The 21,801-nt window shown below is 39.0% G+C and overlaps 1 protein-coding gene across 2 annotated transcripts in view; it reads left to right on the top strand.

Moving 5' to 3' along the window:
- The window catches only part of LOC134527889 (RNA-binding protein 5-like), a 200,435-nt gene extending 182,040 nt beyond the window's left edge, over positions 1-18,395 (top strand). For both annotated transcript variants that reach the window (XM_063360892.1, XM_063360891.1), the window contains exons 16-17: positions 6,302-6,474; positions 17,970-18,395. In XM_063360892.1, coding sequence (XP_063216962.1) covers positions 6,302-6,474; positions 17,970-18,033 — 237 coding nt within the window. In that variant the 3' untranslated portion in view covers positions 18,034-18,395. The remainder of the gene's footprint in view (positions 1-6,301; positions 6,475-17,969) is intronic.
- Positions 18,396-21,801: the final 3,406 nt, after the last annotated feature.

The following is a 21,801-nucleotide window of genomic DNA, read 5'->3' as shown; positions in this document are numbered from 1 at the left end:
GCATAATTAGGTGCCAAAGTTACATTTTTAACATTTTTGGGTTGTACAAATAATGAGAATTTAATTTATTGCAGAACTGAAACTTTTTGGGTTTAACTGCAATGCCACTGGCTACTTCATGATATGGTTTGCATTTCTATCACAAAAACCCATTTCATGTTTCTTGGCTGTCAAAATCCTAACAAATTAATTAATATTTTCTGAAAGAAATTCAAACCATTTCTTGAAGTAGCCAGTGGCATTGCAGTTAAACCTAAAAAGTTTCAGTTTTGCAATAAATTAAATTTTCCTTATTTGTACAACCCAAAAACATTAAAAATGTAGCTTTGGCAGCTAATTATGCAAAAAGTATGCACTGTATAAATTTTTAATTTTGTGAAAGTTAAACAATTGAAAAAGTCTACATGTTTATCTGCAATTACTGTAAATATAAAATCTTGACCTGAAATGGGAGGCACCCCCTTATAGCTGGGTAGTAAGAGGTTAGACTGCAGCTATATTTGTAAACCCGCTAACATCACAAGCGGGTTTGGGGTCACTTCGCGCTGAGACATACCTGGGAAGGTTGTCCCGCCACGTAGGCTGAGCAGGAGGGGATTGTTGACATCCAGCATGATAACACAAGGGAAGGGCGACGGACAGCTGCCGGCCACGGGTAATGGCTGAAGTAGGCGGGGGTGGGGTGTTTGATGTAAGGAGCTGGTGACACAAGTAGCCCAACCTGTACACACTGTGCAGTGTGGGGGGGGGATCAGCAGGCTGACAGGCCAGCGACCGGGAACAATGGCCACGCCGAAAGAAAAAAGGAGATAAGCCAAAGATTTACGTTAAAATATATGAGTTTAAACTCATAGTAAAGCGTGCACAAAGTTAGAGCAACAATACAAAAAATAAACATCTGAAAATCACTATTGTGGGTCTATGTAAACAAACCCCAAAATTTAGCTTTAAAGAAGAATAAGCTTGTAGACAGAAAATTATATCAATTATGCTCTTAGGCATATGGGAAATGGGTGTTATATTTGCATTTAAAAGGGGAAAAATTGCTGTAACTGGTCTAAAATATGTAAAAACTTTGTCTCATGCGGCATGCAGTTTACACAAAATCCACATTTAGCAATAAACTGAGGTCATATTGCTTGCTGCCTTTAGTGAAACAAACAAAAATAAAATGATGATAAGGAATAAACTTTGGCTCAAACTGACTTTACCAGTCAACATTAAATAATCATGGGAACAGCTTGATAAATATATAGCACACAATGACTCTTGTAAGTACTAGACAGCTACCTACTTAGACACTATTAAAACAAATCACGCTCAATTGCCTTTTGCAGTCAGCGATAATGACCAATGTTAAATGCTACCAGTTGCCATGGTGCCCTCCCTAGAGGTTCATTATTGGTCTGTTTGTCAAGAGTTAAGATGTACACATGTCAATATGGAAGGCGTACTTGAGGGAAGGAAAACATCATTACAAAATAAATTTAAAATATGTATGCAGACATTCATTTGCTACCTGCATTTCAGTAGATCGAAAAGTTAACCTTGTGAAAACTGGATGTCGGAAAGAAATAAAAAGATAAGAAGTAAGTCTGGTTTGTCGCTCATATTTACTGATTAATAAACAACATTGTAAACTCTTTGTGAAGAGAACAAAACCACAAATGGTAACAGTAAAAAAAGTCATTTCCTCCAGAAAAGGAAACTTGCTAAATGCGAAAATAAAACTGGCCAGTTAACAAAATATTTTAAATAATTAAGAGTCTACATCATTTTAATGATTACAATACAGTAATATTTATCGTTTATTTTATTTTAATGTTTTACAAAGACATAATTATTTTAGAATTTTAATATGATGAAACATTGCATGCATTTTTGTTTGATGAGTCGATTTGAGATCTCTTTGTTTATGATTAGGGGTGAGCCGATGCCGATTGCCGATTATTAAGATCGGCCGATTTTGGTCATTTTGGTCATTTGCATGATCGGCTTCATGCATGCCGATCCTTTTTGCCGATTACCGCTTTCTGAAGACAAAAAAATCTCTACGTAACACAAAAGCGCCGACATATTTTTTGCTTCAGAACTGTTGCTTGACGTTTTAAAGTAACACTTACGTTACTTACGTGTTTTAATCTTTTCTGCAGAAAAAAAAATTAAGTAAAGTTATTCTTAAATATAAACATATTCATGAAAAGTACGTTTGTTAAAAAATAGTAAACAAAAGCACACCAAATCGTTTAATAAGTCATGCATAGGGGCCTGTTCTTTTCGCGATCGCGATTAAACGACGATAAACGCGAAATCGCCATAACACAGCGTTTTTACACAAAATTTAGTATTAAAACGCAAAATCGCAGTGTTTTTAAGCGAAATTTAAAAACTGGGTAAAATACTGTCTCGTCACTGATAAACAAACACCGCAACATGGCCGCCACTGAACATTAGTCATAAACAGGGTCTCCAGATTGAGTTTTCAAAATTTCCCCAAAACAGACAAAAAATTTCCCCAAAATGATACAGATTTCCCCAAAAATCTTTAACCTACCTTATCTACCTATTCCTTTAAAATATTATTTATTATCAGAGTTGGTCGCTTAAAGGTGTGGTATTATATGTTCAGAGCTGTAAAACTATCGTACGTATCAAGAATCAAAGTATATAAATTATTTTTTTTATATATAAATAAAAAAATTCGTCTAACCAGAAAAATAAAAAAATAATAAAACCTGCTGCACGGGCGTCACTTTTGATTTTTTTATGATTTTTTTTTTTCGTTCTATTGATTTACCGATCACGATGGGTTTTTTTTTAAATTGTATACAAGAGAGCTAATTTGTGGTTTAATGACTGACTAAAGTAAAATTAAGTACAGCAGCATAATTTTATTTATTAATTTTTGATAATATTGAGTACCTATATACCAACACAAAATATACATTTTCTCTGTCATAAATATTACAGTAGATTGACCTATTATAGTAAAAAGATTGTGTTACATAGTACAATTAACGAATGAAATTAAGTGAAATCTACTATACATAACTATTTTACTAATGAAAACACTAAATATCATTTATGCTGGAATAAAACAACAATAATATCAGTACAACCATACTTATGCCAAAAGCAACATGATACCGGCATCGTATGATTATTATATACATCCTCTGACTTAAACTTGGCAAGCCTTTTAGTGCTTAGCTCAAATTTATTACAGCCTTCGTTTCTCAAACTGTACCGCACTCTAATTATGTGATCTGCTGTGCTTGTATGCATTCTATTTCTCAATTTGTTTTTCACCACATTCATTATGGAGAATGCTCTCTCCACACTAGCATTCTAGAACACCAATACCTATCAACTTATTCAAATCAAGGCCATCTGTAGCTAGCTGCTTTTTAAATGCATTCAATAAGTGAGTGTTTAAAAAACTAAACATGTTTTGTTTGAAAAAAGGATTAGAGATGGCATTATAAGTAATACTAAGCAGGCAGATTAAATAGTTCCCCATTTTTCCCCGTTACCGAAATATTTTTCCCCAAAAATTTCCCCAAGGATCTAGTTTCCCCAAAATTTCCCCCCAAAAAATAATTTTCCCCAATATGGGGAAAAAAAAACCCAATCTGGAGACACTGGTCATAAATGCACTAAAGCAAACAAAAGCTTACACACGCTCACGTTATAATGTTAAACTCAAAAATATACTGTAAAAATACGTAAAACTACAGCGTTTATTTTCCTTTCCGGCATAATGTTTGGATAGATAAGACAAACAGGCGAAGTTTTAAGGCCTACGTACACCGCTCGGGGCACTGACGTCACCTTAGAACAGCGACACCCGATAAATACAAAAGCACGCAGATGATTGGGCGAACGGTGGCGGTGTTTGGAACAGCCTTACGTGAGTGGCCATACCACGTCAGCCGGGGGCGCTGGCATATAGTTGGAACAGTGTCTTAATATCAAGCAGAAAGCATTTTAAATCGCGCCAAAAAGCGGAAAAATGTAAACAAACATTCATTTTCGAATGGTGTGACGATGATGATTAGTTGGTTAACAGTGTGTTATAGATTTTGTTAAAGGGATTAATAGATTTCCAGATTAGTTTATGGGAACAACTAATAATCAGTGTCTAAATCAAAAGTTTGTCATATAAATATATGTAACCTATTTGTTTAGGGTATTCAGTAATGAGTAGTTTCAAGTAAAATTATTTAACTTAAGTAATTTGGAGCACATTCATTTTCGAATTGTGTGACGATGATTTTTTAGTTGGTCAACAGTGTGTTATAGACTTTGTTAAAGGGGTTAATAGATTTCCAGATTAGTTTATGGGAACAACTAAAAATCAGTGTCTAAATCAAAAGTTTGTCATATAAATATATGTAACCTATTTGTTTAGGGTATTCAGTAATGAGTAGTTTCAAGTAAAATTATTTAACTTAAGTAATTCGGAGCATATTTTACAACCAACTTAAAAAAGCACTAATCGGTCAAAAAAATCGGCATGATCGGTACCACATTTCTGGCATCGGCATGATCGGCAAATGTGGTGATCGGCTCACCCCTATTTATGATCCAAGTTATTTTTTAAAAAATATACTTTGACCAAAGAAATAATGTAGAGTAAAACAATTGCAGGATAATACACATTTCGTTGGACTTGGCTGATAAATTGTGCGCTGGACTTTGATTTGGGGGTTGGTCCTGCTGGATGCTAATCAGTGAAATCCACTGATTAGCTCAGGCTTTCAAGTGGTCATGCATCTCTCGAGAACATGGCAAAGAGTGCCAATAGAGTCATCAGGATGGCAGGCAGATGTGTGAACCCGAAGTCTGAAGGCAGAGTAGTCCCAGACGGGGAAACCCACTGCGCGCACAGGAACAGGCAGTGATAGTTACAAAACTACTAGAGAAAACAAACTGAATGGAAAAGGACTTAATGAATTAAAATCTTGATCAATAGATTAAGTTAGGTTGATGGTTTTAAATGTCGGGGTATCCAGAAATTAGTCCATTTTAGCAACAAAAAAAAATCCAGAAGCAGAATGCAGGCACAAAACCATAAAAAGTTTAGGAAAAACAGTGTGACTACCAAATAGAAGGCTCAGGAGGGACTAAATCCCTAGTTTATCGGAATTACATGCTGATTAAATCCCTGCAGCAGCACTTCTGAATCCATAGATGTAGACCAGTAGGATCGCGCTAGGATGACATGACGTACCAAAAAGACTGCCTCTGGGTGGCAATTGACAAACACCGTTAAAGCTGTCCTTCGGTAGGGTGAGAGGCTGAAGGAAAAAAAGGTGTTGGAAGTGTGGGACAAAGGGGTCAAGGAAAGGGAGACTGAAAAATTGTGCTTGGAGTTGAAAAATAGCCAAACTATTAGTCCTACTTATTTGGCAAGGTTTCTGTAAGATGGTGGCCATAGCACAAAGTTAAGCATAGGAGAGGATCTAGGGAAACCCATTAAATGGCTAAAGAGAAAGGGCGGGAGCTATGTCGTAAGGTTGATGTTTTGGGAGCTGGTGCTTCGAAGTGGCAGAGCACTACAAGAAGGGGAGGCATAGTTTAGTTCCTATTGAGTCCTACAGATGGTACACCGAGGCTATGGGCATCCCCTGAATGGGGGGGAGGGGGGCATTGGTCTTTGCACAGCCCTGTGCACAACAGAAAAGAGGGGGGAGGAACTTCTGGCATGGTGCGGACTCTGCTCAACACGCAATGCCTAGTGTGCCCTAGCAGGCCAGAATGGGAGTCAGGTACATTACAAAAGTTGCAGAGCTCCCTCGGGTACCTAGCCAGGCTCATTCTTTGGGCTAGCTGACGGTAGAGAGAAGCACCGAGACAGGGACAGATGATGATCATGCTGTAGGAGGGAAGAAGTTGAACACCCGTACATGCAGAGAGGCGAGGAAAACCGGAGAAGCACTGTCAAGGCAGGCAACATAGAAGAAAAAAGGCAGCTAGGGAAAATGCGGCGATTGACCAGTCTGGTTGGCGGACAAGCCTCTGACGAGAAAAGATTACAAATACTCACTAAAATCAAAGAAAAAATAAATAATAAAGATTGTGCATGCAACATTCCGAATTAATGGCTCAGTACTCTCAGGGCCTAGAGTATAGGCAGGGAAAAGATTGACTGATAGCAGGTTATTTTTGTTTGTAAAGACTTAGTAGCAGAGGCAGGAGCATCGTTGGTGCTCTTGTACTGAGCCAGCAAGGACAGTGAGGTTAAAGATTACCTTCAGGGCCAAGGGTATTGGTTGCAGGTCATGTTTGGTTTTTGCAGAGCCGCACAGCAGAGTCAGGATCATCGCTGGTGCCTAGGTACGGAGGTGGCAGTGACAGTGAAGATGGTGACGATGCCCTGACCCAATTAGAGGACTCTCAACTTACAAACTGGGTTAAGCTGGCGTGCTTACTGTGCAAGAGACAGTTTCCTACGAAAGATGCTCTTGTCAGGTAATCACTTTTGTTCTTTGTTCTTGTTAATAAATATTAGCTATTTTTTTATAATTACTTTTTAAACAATCCTTCTATCTCAAATAAAAATATTTACAAATTTTTTCATATATACACACATACTGTAACAAATTTACTCTATCAGACTTGCCATTTTTATGTATTTTATCTGTTTTCACGGATATTTGAAGAGTATAACAGATTTGCGGTAAAACGCCGCCATTCACAGATATTTACAATCGTAGGACCAATATTTTCCCATTAAAATTACATTCCGGTAAATACTATTTACATTTTACTTCACAATCAACACAGAGATGTCCTAAAGTGAACAACTACCATCACAGTGGTACCATTACACTTCCAAGCTTTATATCAACAGACCAAAAACATTTACCCAAAGTATCTTTTGTACAGCAATATCTATGAACGTGAGGTAAATGGTTTTGGTATGTTGAAAGATTAGAAGTGTCATGGCGGTACTCTGTTTTTAAATTATTTGCAGTTTGAGTTTTCGATGCCATGTTGTTTAAATAAGTTTATATGACTTTTAGATTGTTATGATGGAGAAAAGGCAGCTTACGTAAAATTAATCTTTGTAAAAATAAAGTAATCTTATAAATTCATAACAGCCGTTAAATTGATTGAGGCGTGTCAAAACAATATGTTCAACGGTTAGTTTTCCTGAGATTCTGAACAAAATGTGACAGGGTGTGTTGAAAGATCTTTGGCGGCACGAAAGTATGTAAACATTGTTCATGCTGTAATTGACGTGTTGCGTAGCAAAGTCGATTGTGATAATTTTTTCGTCTTAAAACCAGACAGCAAAACGACTAATACAAAAAAACTGTTATAGGAAAACTTTGTGCATGAACATTGGCGGAATCGCCAATGCTGAATGCCCTGTGCATTGTCGAAAGCTAAAATCTAATACGTTCATTTTGAACTTGTATATGTGTAATTTTAATTTTATGTATTAATATTCAAACAAGGAAAATACTGAGGATGCCTAGATTTTATTTAATTTATGTTTATACTTAAAGCAAATGTATTTAATGAAATGTAGTAGATTTAGGTGAAATTTTAGATTTTTTTAATGAAATAAATCTTTTTTTAAAGGGCTATGTACCTTATAGTGAAAGTTGCAGCTTATTGGAAATAAGTAAGAAATTAAGGAAATGTTTTTGCTTGTAGAAACATTACCAAGTTGTTTGCTATACACGTGAAATATATATAAGTGATTTTTACATGTGAACATTGTAGAGTTGTGGCTTCGAAGAAATAAGTCAAATAGTAACTAAATAAAAGTTTGGTTAAGTTAGGTAAGCTACAGTAATTAAATGAGTTGTCAATAGGAAAACCTGTTAAAGGCATCATAAATGGAACAGAGAAAATCGGAAATAACATTTTTCGCCCGACTCGCATAATGCACAACAATGATTTTTGTTTTAAAAAAAGTGCAAAAAATAATTTTTTGACTGTGAAAATTTGTATAATCATACTCAACTGGTTTTTAAATTTTTATAATTTTATTTTACACTTAACGGGTTTTGGATCTGTAACACAAATTAGACGGGTTTTGCTCATTGATGTTCGGCCATCTTTAGAATGTACCCACTAGCAAAACCTGTTAAATGCATCCTACTCTTTCAAAACCTGCTGAATTAATATGTTTTCAATAATAATAGCTTACAGCTTGTGTCTTTTGGCAGGGAAATTTTTAGTCAATTTTACAGTATACATAATGGGGAAATAGTAATTACAAAACAAAAGTCTTTGTACAGTTTGTTAAATTGTGATGTGCCAAATACTAAAACACTTTACTTGAGTAACTCACAAACACAATTTAGATCCAAATAATTTGTTTAACTACAGTAAACTCCCGGTATACCGCGCCCCGATAGATCGCGGAATCGGGTATATCGCGGGTCAAACCATGTCCCCCAATCAGAAATGAATAATAATAATAATAATAATAACAGTAGAACCTCGTTGATTCGTGATGGTCGGGACCGAGATAATCACGGATTACCGAATTTCACGGGCTAGCGATTAAAAGCCCGGAAGGTCTTGTCAAGCTTCTCAGACACCAGCGTGCAGCTGGGTTAAGGCCAAGGTCATGTGACGTAACGTCTACCGAGGCTTACTGCGCCTTGGCAGCAGATGGATAAAAAATAGTAAACTCTCCATTATTCGTGTTAATTGGGACCCGCCGATGCCCGGATAGTTAAAATCCTGTAAAAAAAGGTAATAAACCCGGATAATCCGTTCAAGGTAAGGACCGTCTTCGAATTAGTCTCGGCTTAAAAAAATACGGCACTGCCTAGCCATTAGTTCACGGTCATTTACAACAGCCGAAGAGAGAAAGATAAGATCGTGCTGAACTTGCACACATCAATTTTGGGTAGCCCCCCCCCCCCCCCCCCCCCCACTCATCCCACTTCGTCCAGCCGAATGCCAGCCAGACACGTCACTCGCCAGGCGCCTGCCATGCGTTGGTGCGTTGGCGGGTGGAAACAAACAAAGGGAGACGGGAAGCAGAAGTCAGGACATCCCCCTCAAGTTTAAAGAGTGACAAATGTGACAGCTGAAAGGGGGACGACACAAAGGGTCGGTACAAACAGCTTTGCAGAGTTTGGCGGCCCATGCGAAGGCTTGCAGTGTTTGCCGGCCGCCGGCCCGCGTGACGTTAATTTTAAGCGCTGACAAATTTTTACTTCTCTTTTTTTTTCTGCACTTTTAAATCGTCACGGATTAACGAGTTTCTACTGTAATAATAATGGAATAAATGGTTGACAGCCGATTAGGATAATTTTGCTTTGTAACTCACAAACTAAGCACCGGGAAGAAAAAATCCTAGGCGTAGAAAATGTCCGCAGTGAAATTCTAAACAAGATATCTCCGTACATTATTCCTCTATCTTGTAGTGTTTTCAAATTATGGTCCAATCCAGCCCAGTGTTATTTTCTGAAACACTAGTTCTTAACATTTTTTTTTAACCCACAAATAAAGCATCGGAAAGGGGACCCGATAAAGCCCACCGTCCAGCGACATTATCCAGCGTGACTCGGCTGGGGATTGATTTTGGATAGGTTTGGTTGACGGCCAGCGTTTGGAGGGGAGAGGCGAGCCGAGAATATGCGACCAAGACACCCGGGTAGACGGGAGGAGTGGAATATAAGCGCCAGTGATGAGAGGGGCGATTAAGCCGAAAGGGGGGAAGTATGGTGACCTTGAGTAGTTCACTCATTTCCGTCTGCACACTTCTCGTGGTCACGTGTGTTGACAAGCGGAGACATATAAATGTTTTGTTACAACTTGAACCTACAGACGTAATATTATTCGTTGTATTATACACGTTCATCTTTTTACTTTGGTATAATGTTTTAACATTAAATAGTAAAGTAAATCGGCTAGCGTATTTTTAATCTTTGCCGAGGAATTCCCAGTGGTCCAATACTTACGTGAACCATACTGTACCACTTTTGCCGTGAGGTAGTAAACAAGCCCCGGAAATGTTTATGTGTAGCTGCCTCCCGACCTTTAACCAGAGGCTGGGGAATATAACACTTGCCGATCCGAGCCACACACACTCAGCAACTCGACACAGCGTTTGATGGAATAAGTAAAGACAACGTTTAACAGACTTTTTAATACGGCGCCACTGATTGCGCTAAAATTATTTTGGCGCAATTTTTGTATCCCACATGTGACCATTTATAATTTACTATAAGCATGGATAACAAAGTTTAACCACTTTACACGATAGACGATTCTTTATTTTATATTGTACGAATGCTAGAATCGTTTTTTACGTATCTGCTGCATACTTCTGCAAAAGACACGCTATCTGTAAGTACGTAAATCTAGAATTTTTATTTTGTCAATCAAACTCGGTACTTTGCGATTCATATTCGGTTTGAAGTATTACTATGGCCTTTCTATTTAGAAGACTTTGACCACAGAATCGTGTGTAACCGCACACACTGCACTTACTTTGTTACGGACACTTAGACGAAGCAGATACTGTGGCTGACACCACGAGACTGGCAGCAGCTTGTGTGCCGCACGTGTGTATGGCGGCTTGTGGCGCGCTCGTAGGCCGTGCGACAAACTGTGCGCGGCATGCGGAAAAATAAAAAATAAAATTCAACATTTAATATTTATCTTTAAAATTTATTATTTTTATTTTTTCACCCGCGTTTAGTGAAAACTGCGGATGCAAAGTCCGCACAAAGGCGGGCCGTCTATACTGTGCGTGCTTGCCGACCTATTAGAACACAGGCGGTGTTTTATGCCTTTTGACCTTGGTCACATCGAAACATCGCGGTTATGCAACAACGCGGGTAAAAGTTATGTCCCCCGACAACCGCGTTAAATAGGGAGTGTACTGTATTAACTTCATTTGGCCAATTTGTACCTGTACCCAGCTTTCTAACAAAACCAGCACAAACACTGTGTTAGATGAGAAAGATTAAGAAGTTCACATCAGTGTTATCAATTATAAATAAGGGCACATTATTTACGTAATTTCAGTATCCTGTTTGTCTATAACATATCAAAATTAGCGTCAGCATCGTTTGTGTCTTCTACTATTCCCAGGCGTTCTTGCTCTCTAAAAATATCTGAGAAAAAGATCAGGCTTTCAGAGTCTTCCCACTGATTGCCATAATGTTTCTTCAAGAGTGTTTTGATGTCTTCTGCCTTCTTCGATTTCAATGCGACACCTTTGGGGACAAGTGTTGATAGATTATGGTTCGTGTTGTCGCAGTAAGAGGTGCGCTCTACCAGGTATCCCTTGGCCCCATTATGGTCGCATGGGGTGGTTCCCTAGTGTAACGAGTCTTCACTCTACGTCCATTTATAACCGAGACTGCCTACTCGTGTGGATGGGTCGGGTTGGTGGAATAAGTGCAGGTTCCGAGGGGGTGTAGGAGGGAAGGGCCTGATTAGTTCAGGTGGACATCCCCACCAGGGAATTCCCTTCAGGTGGTCCTTGGCGGCTCGTGGTACACCCTTCCGTGGCTGCAGCCTAGTCGTGGTGCTATTGCCCTGGCTACTGGAGATAGCGAGAGTGGGTTTGCCTCCAACTGGGGTGTGGTGCGGAGGTACTGGCTGGAAGGGGCCTGCGATGCTCTGGCGGCGGGCTGCCGCTGCTCGGTCTTGAGCCTTCTCGTAAACCCAAGGTGCCTTGTCTCGGGAGTCGCCCTCCACTGGAATGTATCTGGGGTAGCACGGGGGTATCGGACTAATCCCTGTGGTTTTCTGGGAGTTCTTCTGGACTCCTCTCCGTGAGTAAGGCATTGGTGATAGTCGTCTTACCCAGGAGTAGCTGAGATGGCGGCTGCGGCGATGACCTCCTCCGGGTGCTGATGGTAGTTGTCCAGGTGATGGCGGCAATGAGGTTTCCTCTGGGATGGTCCCTCTCCCCGAAAGCACAAGTCACTCGGTTTGGAGATACACCAGTTTATTCAGTACTGGCACGGGCCGACAGCCTTCCCTCTACAAACTATCTCCTGTTTATCTGCGGCCTATAGATAGGCAGATCCTATCACTCTTGCCCTATATACACTCGACTAATCTGGCGTCGAACTCGCGAGCGACGCGGAAAACAGACTCCCGGTGGCCGGCGCGGTTGCTCGGAATCTTGGCCGGAGTTCTTGGTTAGCGAGGTGAGCCGGAGCTCATCAGCTAGCTGTCTGGAGTGGCGCGGTGAGTAAGCTCGGCAGCCTTGGTGCCTCCAGGACACCAACTGACCTCCTGGCCCAAGGGCCGGCCTTTTATACCCCTCTTGAGGGCCGGGGCGTGACGTAGGGAGGGCTGGGGGTTCCAGGAATTGCGGGCGCTTCCAGGAATTCCAGGTGGCCGTAAGGCCGTGCGCACCGCGCTGGCCTGGTGGGAGAGGAGTATACGGGGTGGCTGGGATCGGAGGAGGAGCGAGGGGTGTAGGGGGGAGAGTGCGCGCACACTCGGCTGGCCTGGCGAGAGAGGGGTAGGTGAGGGGTGGCAGCCACTGAGTGGAGTGTGCGCGCGCACCCAGGGGCAACCTAGGACGTGGCGTGGTCGCCCTGGCAACCGGTGATGGCTGTGGCTGAGCGGTGTCAGCTGTCGCGGCCGACGGCGGCGGCTCGCACACGTGTTTAGGAAGAGAGGGGCTGACGGCTTCGAGATTACAGATGTGTGCGGCATGTTGCGCGTCATGGTAACTCTTTCCTCTTTTATTCACAGCTTTGGGCTCCCCGAATTCCAAATTATAGAATGGTTAGCCTTGTACTAGACAAGCATTCTTGTTCTTGGTTTTGGTAATGATAATTTTTTTTGCCTTTTCAAACTTAAAATGCCTGTTTCCTGGTTCTTTTAGCTGATCATATGCATACGTCTTCCAATCTCGGACTGGGCAACATTCTCCTCCCAGGCTGATGACAGTCGCGTGTTTTTTCTTGATGTCCATGTATATTTCTGGCTTCTCAATCACGTCAATTTTCCGGAACTCTCCTTCTAAATTTCTGAATACTCTATCGGGAGGAATGAAGGAGTGTCCCACAATAGGAAACCACATATGAATTTCTTGAATGGTAGTGGGAGCCTCGTTCAGAAACCAGTGCATCAACATGCCTATTACAGTTTTGTTTTTAGTTTGTCCCCCACACCCATCTGCAAACAAGCAGATCTTTGTCACCCCATCAAAATCTGCTTGCTGGGATAGGTTTTGATGGACGGCAGAAGCTATTTGGTTCGATGCTTTAGCAAAATCATTTTTTAGCCACGCATAAGTGAACACATTTTCCAGAGTTTGGGAAGAATGAGAATTTCCTTGGCACACTGTGAAGTTGTACAGGTACATCTGACGTAGGTAATAAGCAGCTTGGTCCAGGAGTTTCGGTAGCACAAGGTTTTTCTGGCAATCGTAGCTGAACGTGAGCGTACCTTCCACATCTTCTTTTCATCTTTCGTAGAACACATCAGCTCTCCTTTTGTGCGCCATTAGCTGACGTCTCAGATCCCCCTAGAGCTGGGCCGATGCCGATCCCCGATCGTAATAATCGGCCGATTTTGTTAATTTTGCCGATCATAATGATCGGCAAAACGTAGCCGATTATTTGAGCCGATCATTGGTCTCCTACTGCAAACTTATAACATTGAATAATTACCTATACCTAACAACTTTCCATGTTTGTTTACGGTACTTTTCGGGAAGAAAATTACATTATTCATCAAAAATAGTATGATTTAATAATTTAAAACTAACCACACACGAAAAAAAATATACCAATAAAGTAAACAAATACCGTAAGTCTTATAAACATTGAACAGTTACATACCTAAGTATCAATTTCCACGTATATTTACGGTACTTTCGGTAAAATAATTTTCCATTATACTATTTGCAAAGTTATTTATCATTTACGAACCTAAAACTATGTATTTGTTTACCATTTACGGTTAATATTACCGGAATGGCGAATGGCGACTGTTTAGGTTAGTTATGTGACGCCAGAGATTAAAGTGACGCGCGTCGCGCGTCGGAATTCGTACGGATTAATGGCGCTAGTAGTCTCGTGGTTAGTAAACAACTACTCTTCGGGAATTCATCTATTTAGTTTTTTATCGCTAAATATGGCCTATTGAATGTTTTGTTTAGCGAAATTATTATTCTTATCCTGTTTAGCGGGAAATAGAGCTTAACTTTCTTTTGTATAAAAACCTGGTTGATGAAGAGTTTTGTTTCCCACAGTAGATCCTCGTTAATCCGTGACGCGCTAATACGGGAATCGGATAATCCGGGACGATTTAAAAGTGCAGAAAAAAAAGAGAAGCTAAAGTTGTCAGCGCTTAAAATTAACGTTACGCGGGCCGGCGGCCGGCAAACACTGCAAGCCATCGCGTGAGCCGCCCAACTCTGCAACGCTGTTTGTACCGACCCTTTGTGTCGCCCCCCCCCCCCCTTCTCCCTTTCAGCTGTCACATTTGTCACTCTTTAAACTTGAGGGGGATGTCCTGACTTCTACTTCCCGTCTCCCGTTTGTTTGAATGTTGTTTCACGTGCTGCTGTGTTACTTTCCGCCCGCCAACGCACGGCAGGCGCCTGGCGAGTGACGTGTCTGGCTGGCATTCGTATGGTCGAAGGGGTGGAGGGGGGTGGGGAGCTACCCAAAATTTATGTGTACAAGGTCAGCACGATCTTATCTTTCTCTCTTCGGCTGTTGTAAATGACCGTGAACTAATAGCTAGGCAGTGCCGTATTTTTTTAAGCCGAGACAACAATTCGAAGGCGGCCCTTACCGTTAACCGATTATCCGGGTTTATTTATTTATTTTACAGAATTTCAATTATCCGGACATCGGCGGGTCCCAATGAACACGAATAATGGGGAGTTTACTATTTTTATCCATCTGCTGCCAAGGCGCAGTAAGCCTCGGGAGATGTTACGTCACATGACCTTGGCCTTAACCCAGCTGCACGCTGGTGTCTGAGAAGCTTGACAAGACCTTCCGGGCTTACCTGTATAATCGCTAGTCCGTGAAATTTATGATGTCGTGATTTTTAAGTAATCATGTCAATGAAAAGTAGTTTTGTCTGGGAATATTTCACCGTTTATAGTGATCCGTCAAAAGCAACGTGTAATCAGAGGTACTTGAAAGGCTCTAATCGGCTCAGAAGATCGGCAAGATCGGCAGCAGATGATCGGCATCGGCATGATCGGCAAAATAGGTGATCGGCCCAGCTCTAGATCCCCCCTATCTTCTTCAGTCGTTGCAGCTTCGATTCTTGAACAAAGACTAGCGCATGTTGAACATGCATCGACACAGGGTGCGCCAAAGCCAATATTAAAGTTGTTACAAAGAATTCTTCTGTAGTACTTGTATTGAACCGGAGTTCTTGGGTATTCTTTGTTAAACACCTCATGCATCTTCGTAATGGTAAGATCTGAGCTGAGGTACTGTCGTTCACAGTTTTTGGCTCTTAAGTAGTGGGCTTCAAGTGGGATAAATTTACCAACGTGGCTCTTTACTTTTTTTTTTATCTCTGAAAATTTTGCCGATGTGCGGTCTCCTCCTCTCTTTTCGGGCGGGGTTTCTGGACTTTTCAGAATCTTCTAACAAAAACATTGCAGCCTGTTATGTATAGCTACAATTATTATACGTAAAAAGATTGTTATAACCATTTAAATTATTAAAAAATAAATTTAGTTTTTAGTTATGCAACTAACCTAGTTTACATAACCTAACATTACCAACCAATCTTTCATTTCAGTTCCTATTTGCCTTATTTTCCACAACATGCTACTCTACATACTGATCCAGAAAATTTTTGTAAACTGCAAATTACCTTGAAATCCAAACAATTTTTCAAAATGCTATATTCCCAAAATTAGTGATTAAATGAGCTCATATCTCCACATATGAACCCTAGTTATTCATGCATTTTCATTGTTAACGTCAGCCAGATAAATCATATTTTAGTTCAGCAATATTATAAACGCAATTTCCGCTAGTTTCATCTAAAATACGAAACCATTATTTGCTTTTTTTTATTTTTTTTTTTGAGCCACAACATCTGTTTCGTCATTGATAAATATATATAACAAGTAAGCTGCAACTGTGTAACGTGGTGTTAAATAGATTGCAACTATCAATTTATATGTTGTTGAAACTATGGTTTTCACTTCTTTTAATGGCCATCACAATGGAGTGTCCGTATTATGGGTTATTGTAGTCCATGGTTGTGATGTTTAGTTATTTATCCCACATCTGGTATGTGTGATGAAATGAGTACAAATAATGTTTTTTTTTCTCCCAAGTTTTAAATGTTACAAATATGCAGTGTTTTGTAAAACATTTGTGTGATTTTTCCATTACTGTTTAGCGAGACAGTAGTTTAAAAAAAAACTTTGAATACTTTTTGAATGTTTAAATGTTGATTATTGTTCATATTTTGAGTTAGGAAGTCCTAAGTAAACAAAAAAAAAGTATTTGTATTGCACAAATGACAACCTCAACAGTGAACGTTTCTATATGACAAACTCACGAGGTATGTTATATCAAATATTCACAAGCAAAAAAAAATTTGTTTTTTTGTGTTAGTATTGGAGGTTAAATTGAATACAAATACCCCCTTTTATCGCATAATCGTCGCACCTATATTTTAGACAGTCAAATTTGGGATAAAAAAAACATCTCGCGTAAACGTCGCATATTGTTTTTGTTCCCGCTATTAGATGCCGAGCGCTTTGTGTATGTATCTTTTCCTTACAAAACTATGTATTTTAAAGTATAAATCTAATATTTATTCGGACATTACCACTTTTTTAATTAACGTAAATACGAAGTTGTCTGACGTGTAAATTTTCTTTTAAAGACGTTTTTAAACGTTATTTCCTTTATCTCATCGTCTGCGTCGCCGCGGTGTACCGGTGTAGGTATCTTTTCCGTTTAAAATTATGTATTTTAAAGTAGAAATCTAATATTTATTTGGACATTACCACTTATTTAATCAACGAATCCACGAAGTTGTCTGAAGTGTAAATTATCTTTTAAAGACATTTTTAAACGTTATTTGCTTTATCCGATCGTCTGCGTCGCCACAGTGTACCGCTTATCAACATGTAGCCAGCGCTAATTGGCATCATTCAATTTTGGTTATGTTGCTTCCCGTATAGAGCGCGCGCACGTAGTCGAATATCGATACTGATATCTCGCCGATTGCATGCAACGCGCGCTCTCTGTCGAGAGCTGAGTTAACTACATTTATTAGCCCACACTCTTTCGTGGTAAGTGTATACTACGATGGTAGTTACGCATTAGTTCACGTCACAGTTCAAGTCGCTTGCGTTCGGGTTACAAATTTTGTTTTTGTATTTAAAGTTGAAGAAAGGTTTTTGTTTAATGAATTATTAATATAAATTGTTTGGGGTGCTCTTGTATACTCCACCTTTTTTTTAAATAAACTTATTTTACATGAACGGGTTTTGTTTTTATGAATAACTTTACCTAAAAAAAAAAAAAAAAAAAAAAAAACATTTTTTCCCGCATAATCGTCGCACCCCTAATTTTCAAACTTGATTTTAGAATAAAATGTGCGACGACTATGCGAGAAAACACGGTAATAAACTATTTCCATTCGTATTCCAAAATTTGAATATTCACACAGCCTAGCTGCCCATAAATAAGGATTTTTTTGTAACTATAAATAATCTACTTAAATTATTCTAGAATTATAGATACATGTCAAGTGTCAAATATATAAATGTTACTGGATGCAAAAACTTTGATTACTTATGGAGAACATGGGTTTACATGCATATTTTGTAGGACTTGCTATTAGTAGAAACTCAAATGTTTTTGATATTATTTGAATTTCAGTTATGATGTCATTTTTATTCGTAGGTTTCAGTAATTTCAGTGTGGCAAGTAAGTGTTTTACTCTGGTCATGTTTAGTTTGTAATAAAATCATAATGATAATAATTTTATAATTTTAGATTTTTTGTTTTCAGGCATCAGCAACTGTCGGACCTTCACAAGGAAAATCTTGCAAAATGGCGGTTGTCAAGAAAGTAGGCTCCATGATGTACAAGTCAATCACTGTATGTTCCGTGTTTGTGTAAATGTTTCATGAGATTATAGATTAGTTGTAATACAGTTTTACATGATTTCAGTTTTTATTTTCTGTACACTTGGCTTTTAAAACATTCTTATCAACTTATATTATGAACATAAATTGTGTGTGTGTGTGTGTGTGTGTGTGTGTTGTACATAGATGATAGTGTACATGTGTGCACAAACTATAGCTGTACTATAGTTTTCTGTTTATAAGCTGATCAGCTAAAATACCATATTGGTTTGGCTGATATGCCGGTTTTTTGCCGCTACAGAATAAATGTACCATTTGGTAAAAATAAAAATTATAAGAGCACCCAAAATGTCTCATTTATGAAAAGAGAAAACAATGCATACGATACAATTATGTATGTATTTGCTAACTAAATTAAAATTACATGTTGTTTACTTAAGCAATAAAAATTAGCAAATTATTTTTTATGCACTACCCTCTTTTTTTTTCTTCTTTTTTTTTAAAAATTAAGTTAAACAAGTTTCATACAGTCATGTCAGGGTTTCTAGACAGCTCGTCTCCAAGCTCTTAGTTTTTACCGGGAACAAGTCGTGGGCTTGCAGTAGCATTGCCCAGCATTTTACATTTGGATCTGAGGCCTTGCATGGTTGCCAACCACTTAATCGCTGCACTGACTGTGTGCAGAATAAACTACTGTCTTTCTAGATGGTATGGTACCGCAATAAGGTGGGGTCTCACAATGCCATGTTGATTTTTTTTTCTTGTCATTACTAATAATTAAGGGGTATTTCTGTAAATTTAGCACTAAACATCTCCTAAATCTGTTGTTCTGTTACATATATTTTAAACATTATATTTACTAAGTGTTATGTAACAGGTATGAAATGCTGCCCAAGTATTTGTAATTATTATCACTTTCACAACTTTTTACACCCATTATATCAAATGTAGTAAATATCTGTTGCAAATATTTGTGATAGAACAAATGCATGAAAATTAAAGAAAAAGCCCTTAAATAATAGTAATTATGAGAAAATTAAAAAAAAAAAAAATCCTACATGTTGTGTGAGACTAGGTGTGCATGAGTACTGGAAATGTTGAGTCAGTCAAGTTTTAAGCACAGAGTGGGGCAAAAGGTATGGTTACGGTAGGTGGTCTCCATATAGAAATGGCCGATGAATTTGCGATAGGTACATGGCTTGAAGGAAATGTGTGGACTGACAACCTTGTAGAAACTCGTGTAACAACATTGGAAAGAGCGGAAGTAATGCTGATAGTGTCGCAAATAAAGATAAGTGTTTACCACTCCTCAAGTCCTGGTAGAGATAGCTTATCTAAATACAAAAGAATAAATACATGAAACATTTAAAGAATAGATTAAGCGAAGATCGGAAGATTCGGCATCTAGAGCCAAGATTTTATGGTGTTATGAAAAAGGACTTTTCGTCATTAAGAATTGTGGATTTCGTCTTTATCGTCATAAAAAATTAAAACACATGTAATAACATGTACACACCTAGCAGAGATGCCTTGATCAAATGCTTCAATAATTCGTGGTTAGAGACTTAAAGTATGCACATTAAACAATACTATGTTGAGAGTACATAAAAAATTAACAACTAAAATATTCAGTATTCTTATGCAGGTAAGTACTGTTCCTGAGTTCAGGAGAGAGTCTAAATTAATTAAAATAGAAACTACAGTTAAACTTTTGTTCTATAAATGCAATATAATTAAGCTCAGGAAAAAGCCACCATTGTCAGCAGTTCAGCATTCTCTGGTTTTAGAGATCTTCTTCTGTCACTTACAACTACAGAATACTTAGAAAAAGATCTTTCTGAGTCCACATTCGTTGCAGGTATCCATATTAACTTTAAAGCAGCAGCTGCAAATTCAGGATAATCCGCTTTCATTTTACATAGTATGTCCACCATGTCTATGTAGTTCACATGCGGTTTCTTCTGCTCTTGGGAAACCAGGTTTTGGAGTGTTATGTAGCCTGTCGCTACAGAGGTCTTCTGCACCTTGCAAAGGAAAGGTAGGTTCCCAATATGTTTCTGGAATTCTTTTTCCTCCACACGAATGTTTCCTACATTTTGAGGATTCATTAGAGCGCTGATTCCCAGAAATAGTTGACGAGATGGATCAGTGTTCACCAGATCAATCAGTTTTATAAGACTGAGTTTAGCTGTGTTCTTGAACTGCTCTTTAAGGGCTGCAGAGTTGACAGTTTTCATTTCAGCCAAAATGTCTTCAACATTTTCAGGAAATATTCCCTTAGCCAAGACATCAAGAGTAGTTTGAAGTTTACTCAATTTTGTGCACAACTGATGAGCAGTAGGATACTTTGTTCCTTCAAGAAAATTAATTAGCTCTACAAAGGTGTTACAGTTTTGAGCCACAAATGTAAGAGTGGCCTCAAGACATTGTAACTCTTCCTTCTGGAGTCCCTTGATATATTTAACACCAGAGTTATCTTCGCTAAGCTGCTCAAAGAATTCCACAATGTCATGCAGATGGAGTGCGAGGTATGATACAGATTCAAACCATGTGTTCCAATGTGTAACAACTGGCATGGGGAATAACTTGACCAGAGCCTTGTTTTCTCCATGTTTCTGGAGAAGAAATTGAAGGTATGCATGCCTCCTCTTTCTGGTGTTAAGAAAGGCCATCTTTACCTTACAAACGAAGAGGTTCAGTTCTTCCAAGTTGTTTTGCCAGATCTGCCCAACAATGTTTACTTTATGGGCCCAACATTGTATGTGGTACATGTGGTCACCAAATACACCTTCAAGGGTGCCAGCAGATTTTGTCATGTACCTGGCACTATCTGTAACATACGCAATTATGTTTTCTTCCTTGACTTCATATTTGGAGCATACATCAATCACTGCCCGAGAACAACAAACAGCATTTGCTGCATCAAGGACACAAGAAGCCCCTAAGATAACATCTTGTTCAGCACCTGGTTTCAGAATTTTAAACAAGATGTTGAAAACACAATTATTACTCTTGTCAGTGGTTTCATCTGCGAGTATAACCACATCTTGCCCCAAGAGCTGCTGCTGCTTGATTTCCACTTCTTTTTTCTCTCTAAGTAGGGGAATGTACTTTTTCCTCATCCAATCCGCTGTTGGAAGATCACCAGCACCACTTACATGCTTCTGCATCCATGCAGTCAGCTTGCTGTAGTCAAGTTTCTCAAGAGGAATACCTGCAGCTACAAAGGCTTCAACAGTTTCGAGAACAAAATCTTCCTTTTGTTTTTTTGTGCATATTTGCGCCACTCCTGCTTCTGGGATAGAAAGCTGTCGTTTCAAAGTGCATGGGGATCGTTTAGCTTTTACATGTTTGTCGCTAATAATGTGCTTGTTTACCGTGTCCTTACGTTCATGCTCCAAACGGCAATTACAATATTTACAGAAAAGTATTTTTCCGTCACTGACATATAATCCCTCATTCTTAAACTCGTCAGCACGTGATGCCGCAGTAGCTTTATTTTTCGGCATGATTAAGAAATTTAGCTTTCATTTATGCCCGTCATTTGTAAACAAAGCCCGGAGGTACCAAAAACTAGTATTTACTGAAGTTGTAGCGAAAAAATAAACCGCGGGAAGCCTACTTTTTACAGGCGAGAGAACCATATACTCAACCCGAAGTAAAAGGTTAGGTTATGTTAGGTCCATAGAGTAAATAAAGTACTAGTACAGAGTGGACACTCAATGCTATTGCAGTTCTACGTTTTTTTTATTCAG

The sequence above is a fragment of the Bacillus rossius genome, chromosome 1, assembly GCF_032445375.1.
Source record: "Bacillus rossius redtenbacheri isolate Brsri chromosome 1, Brsri_v3, whole genome shotgun sequence".
In the NCBI taxonomy this organism is placed as follows: Eukaryota; Metazoa; Arthropoda; class Insecta; order Phasmatodea; family Bacillidae; genus Bacillus; species Bacillus rossius.
The sequence above is the reverse complement of the archived record's forward strand: the minus strand, read 5'-3'. Positions and strand labels throughout refer to the sequence as shown.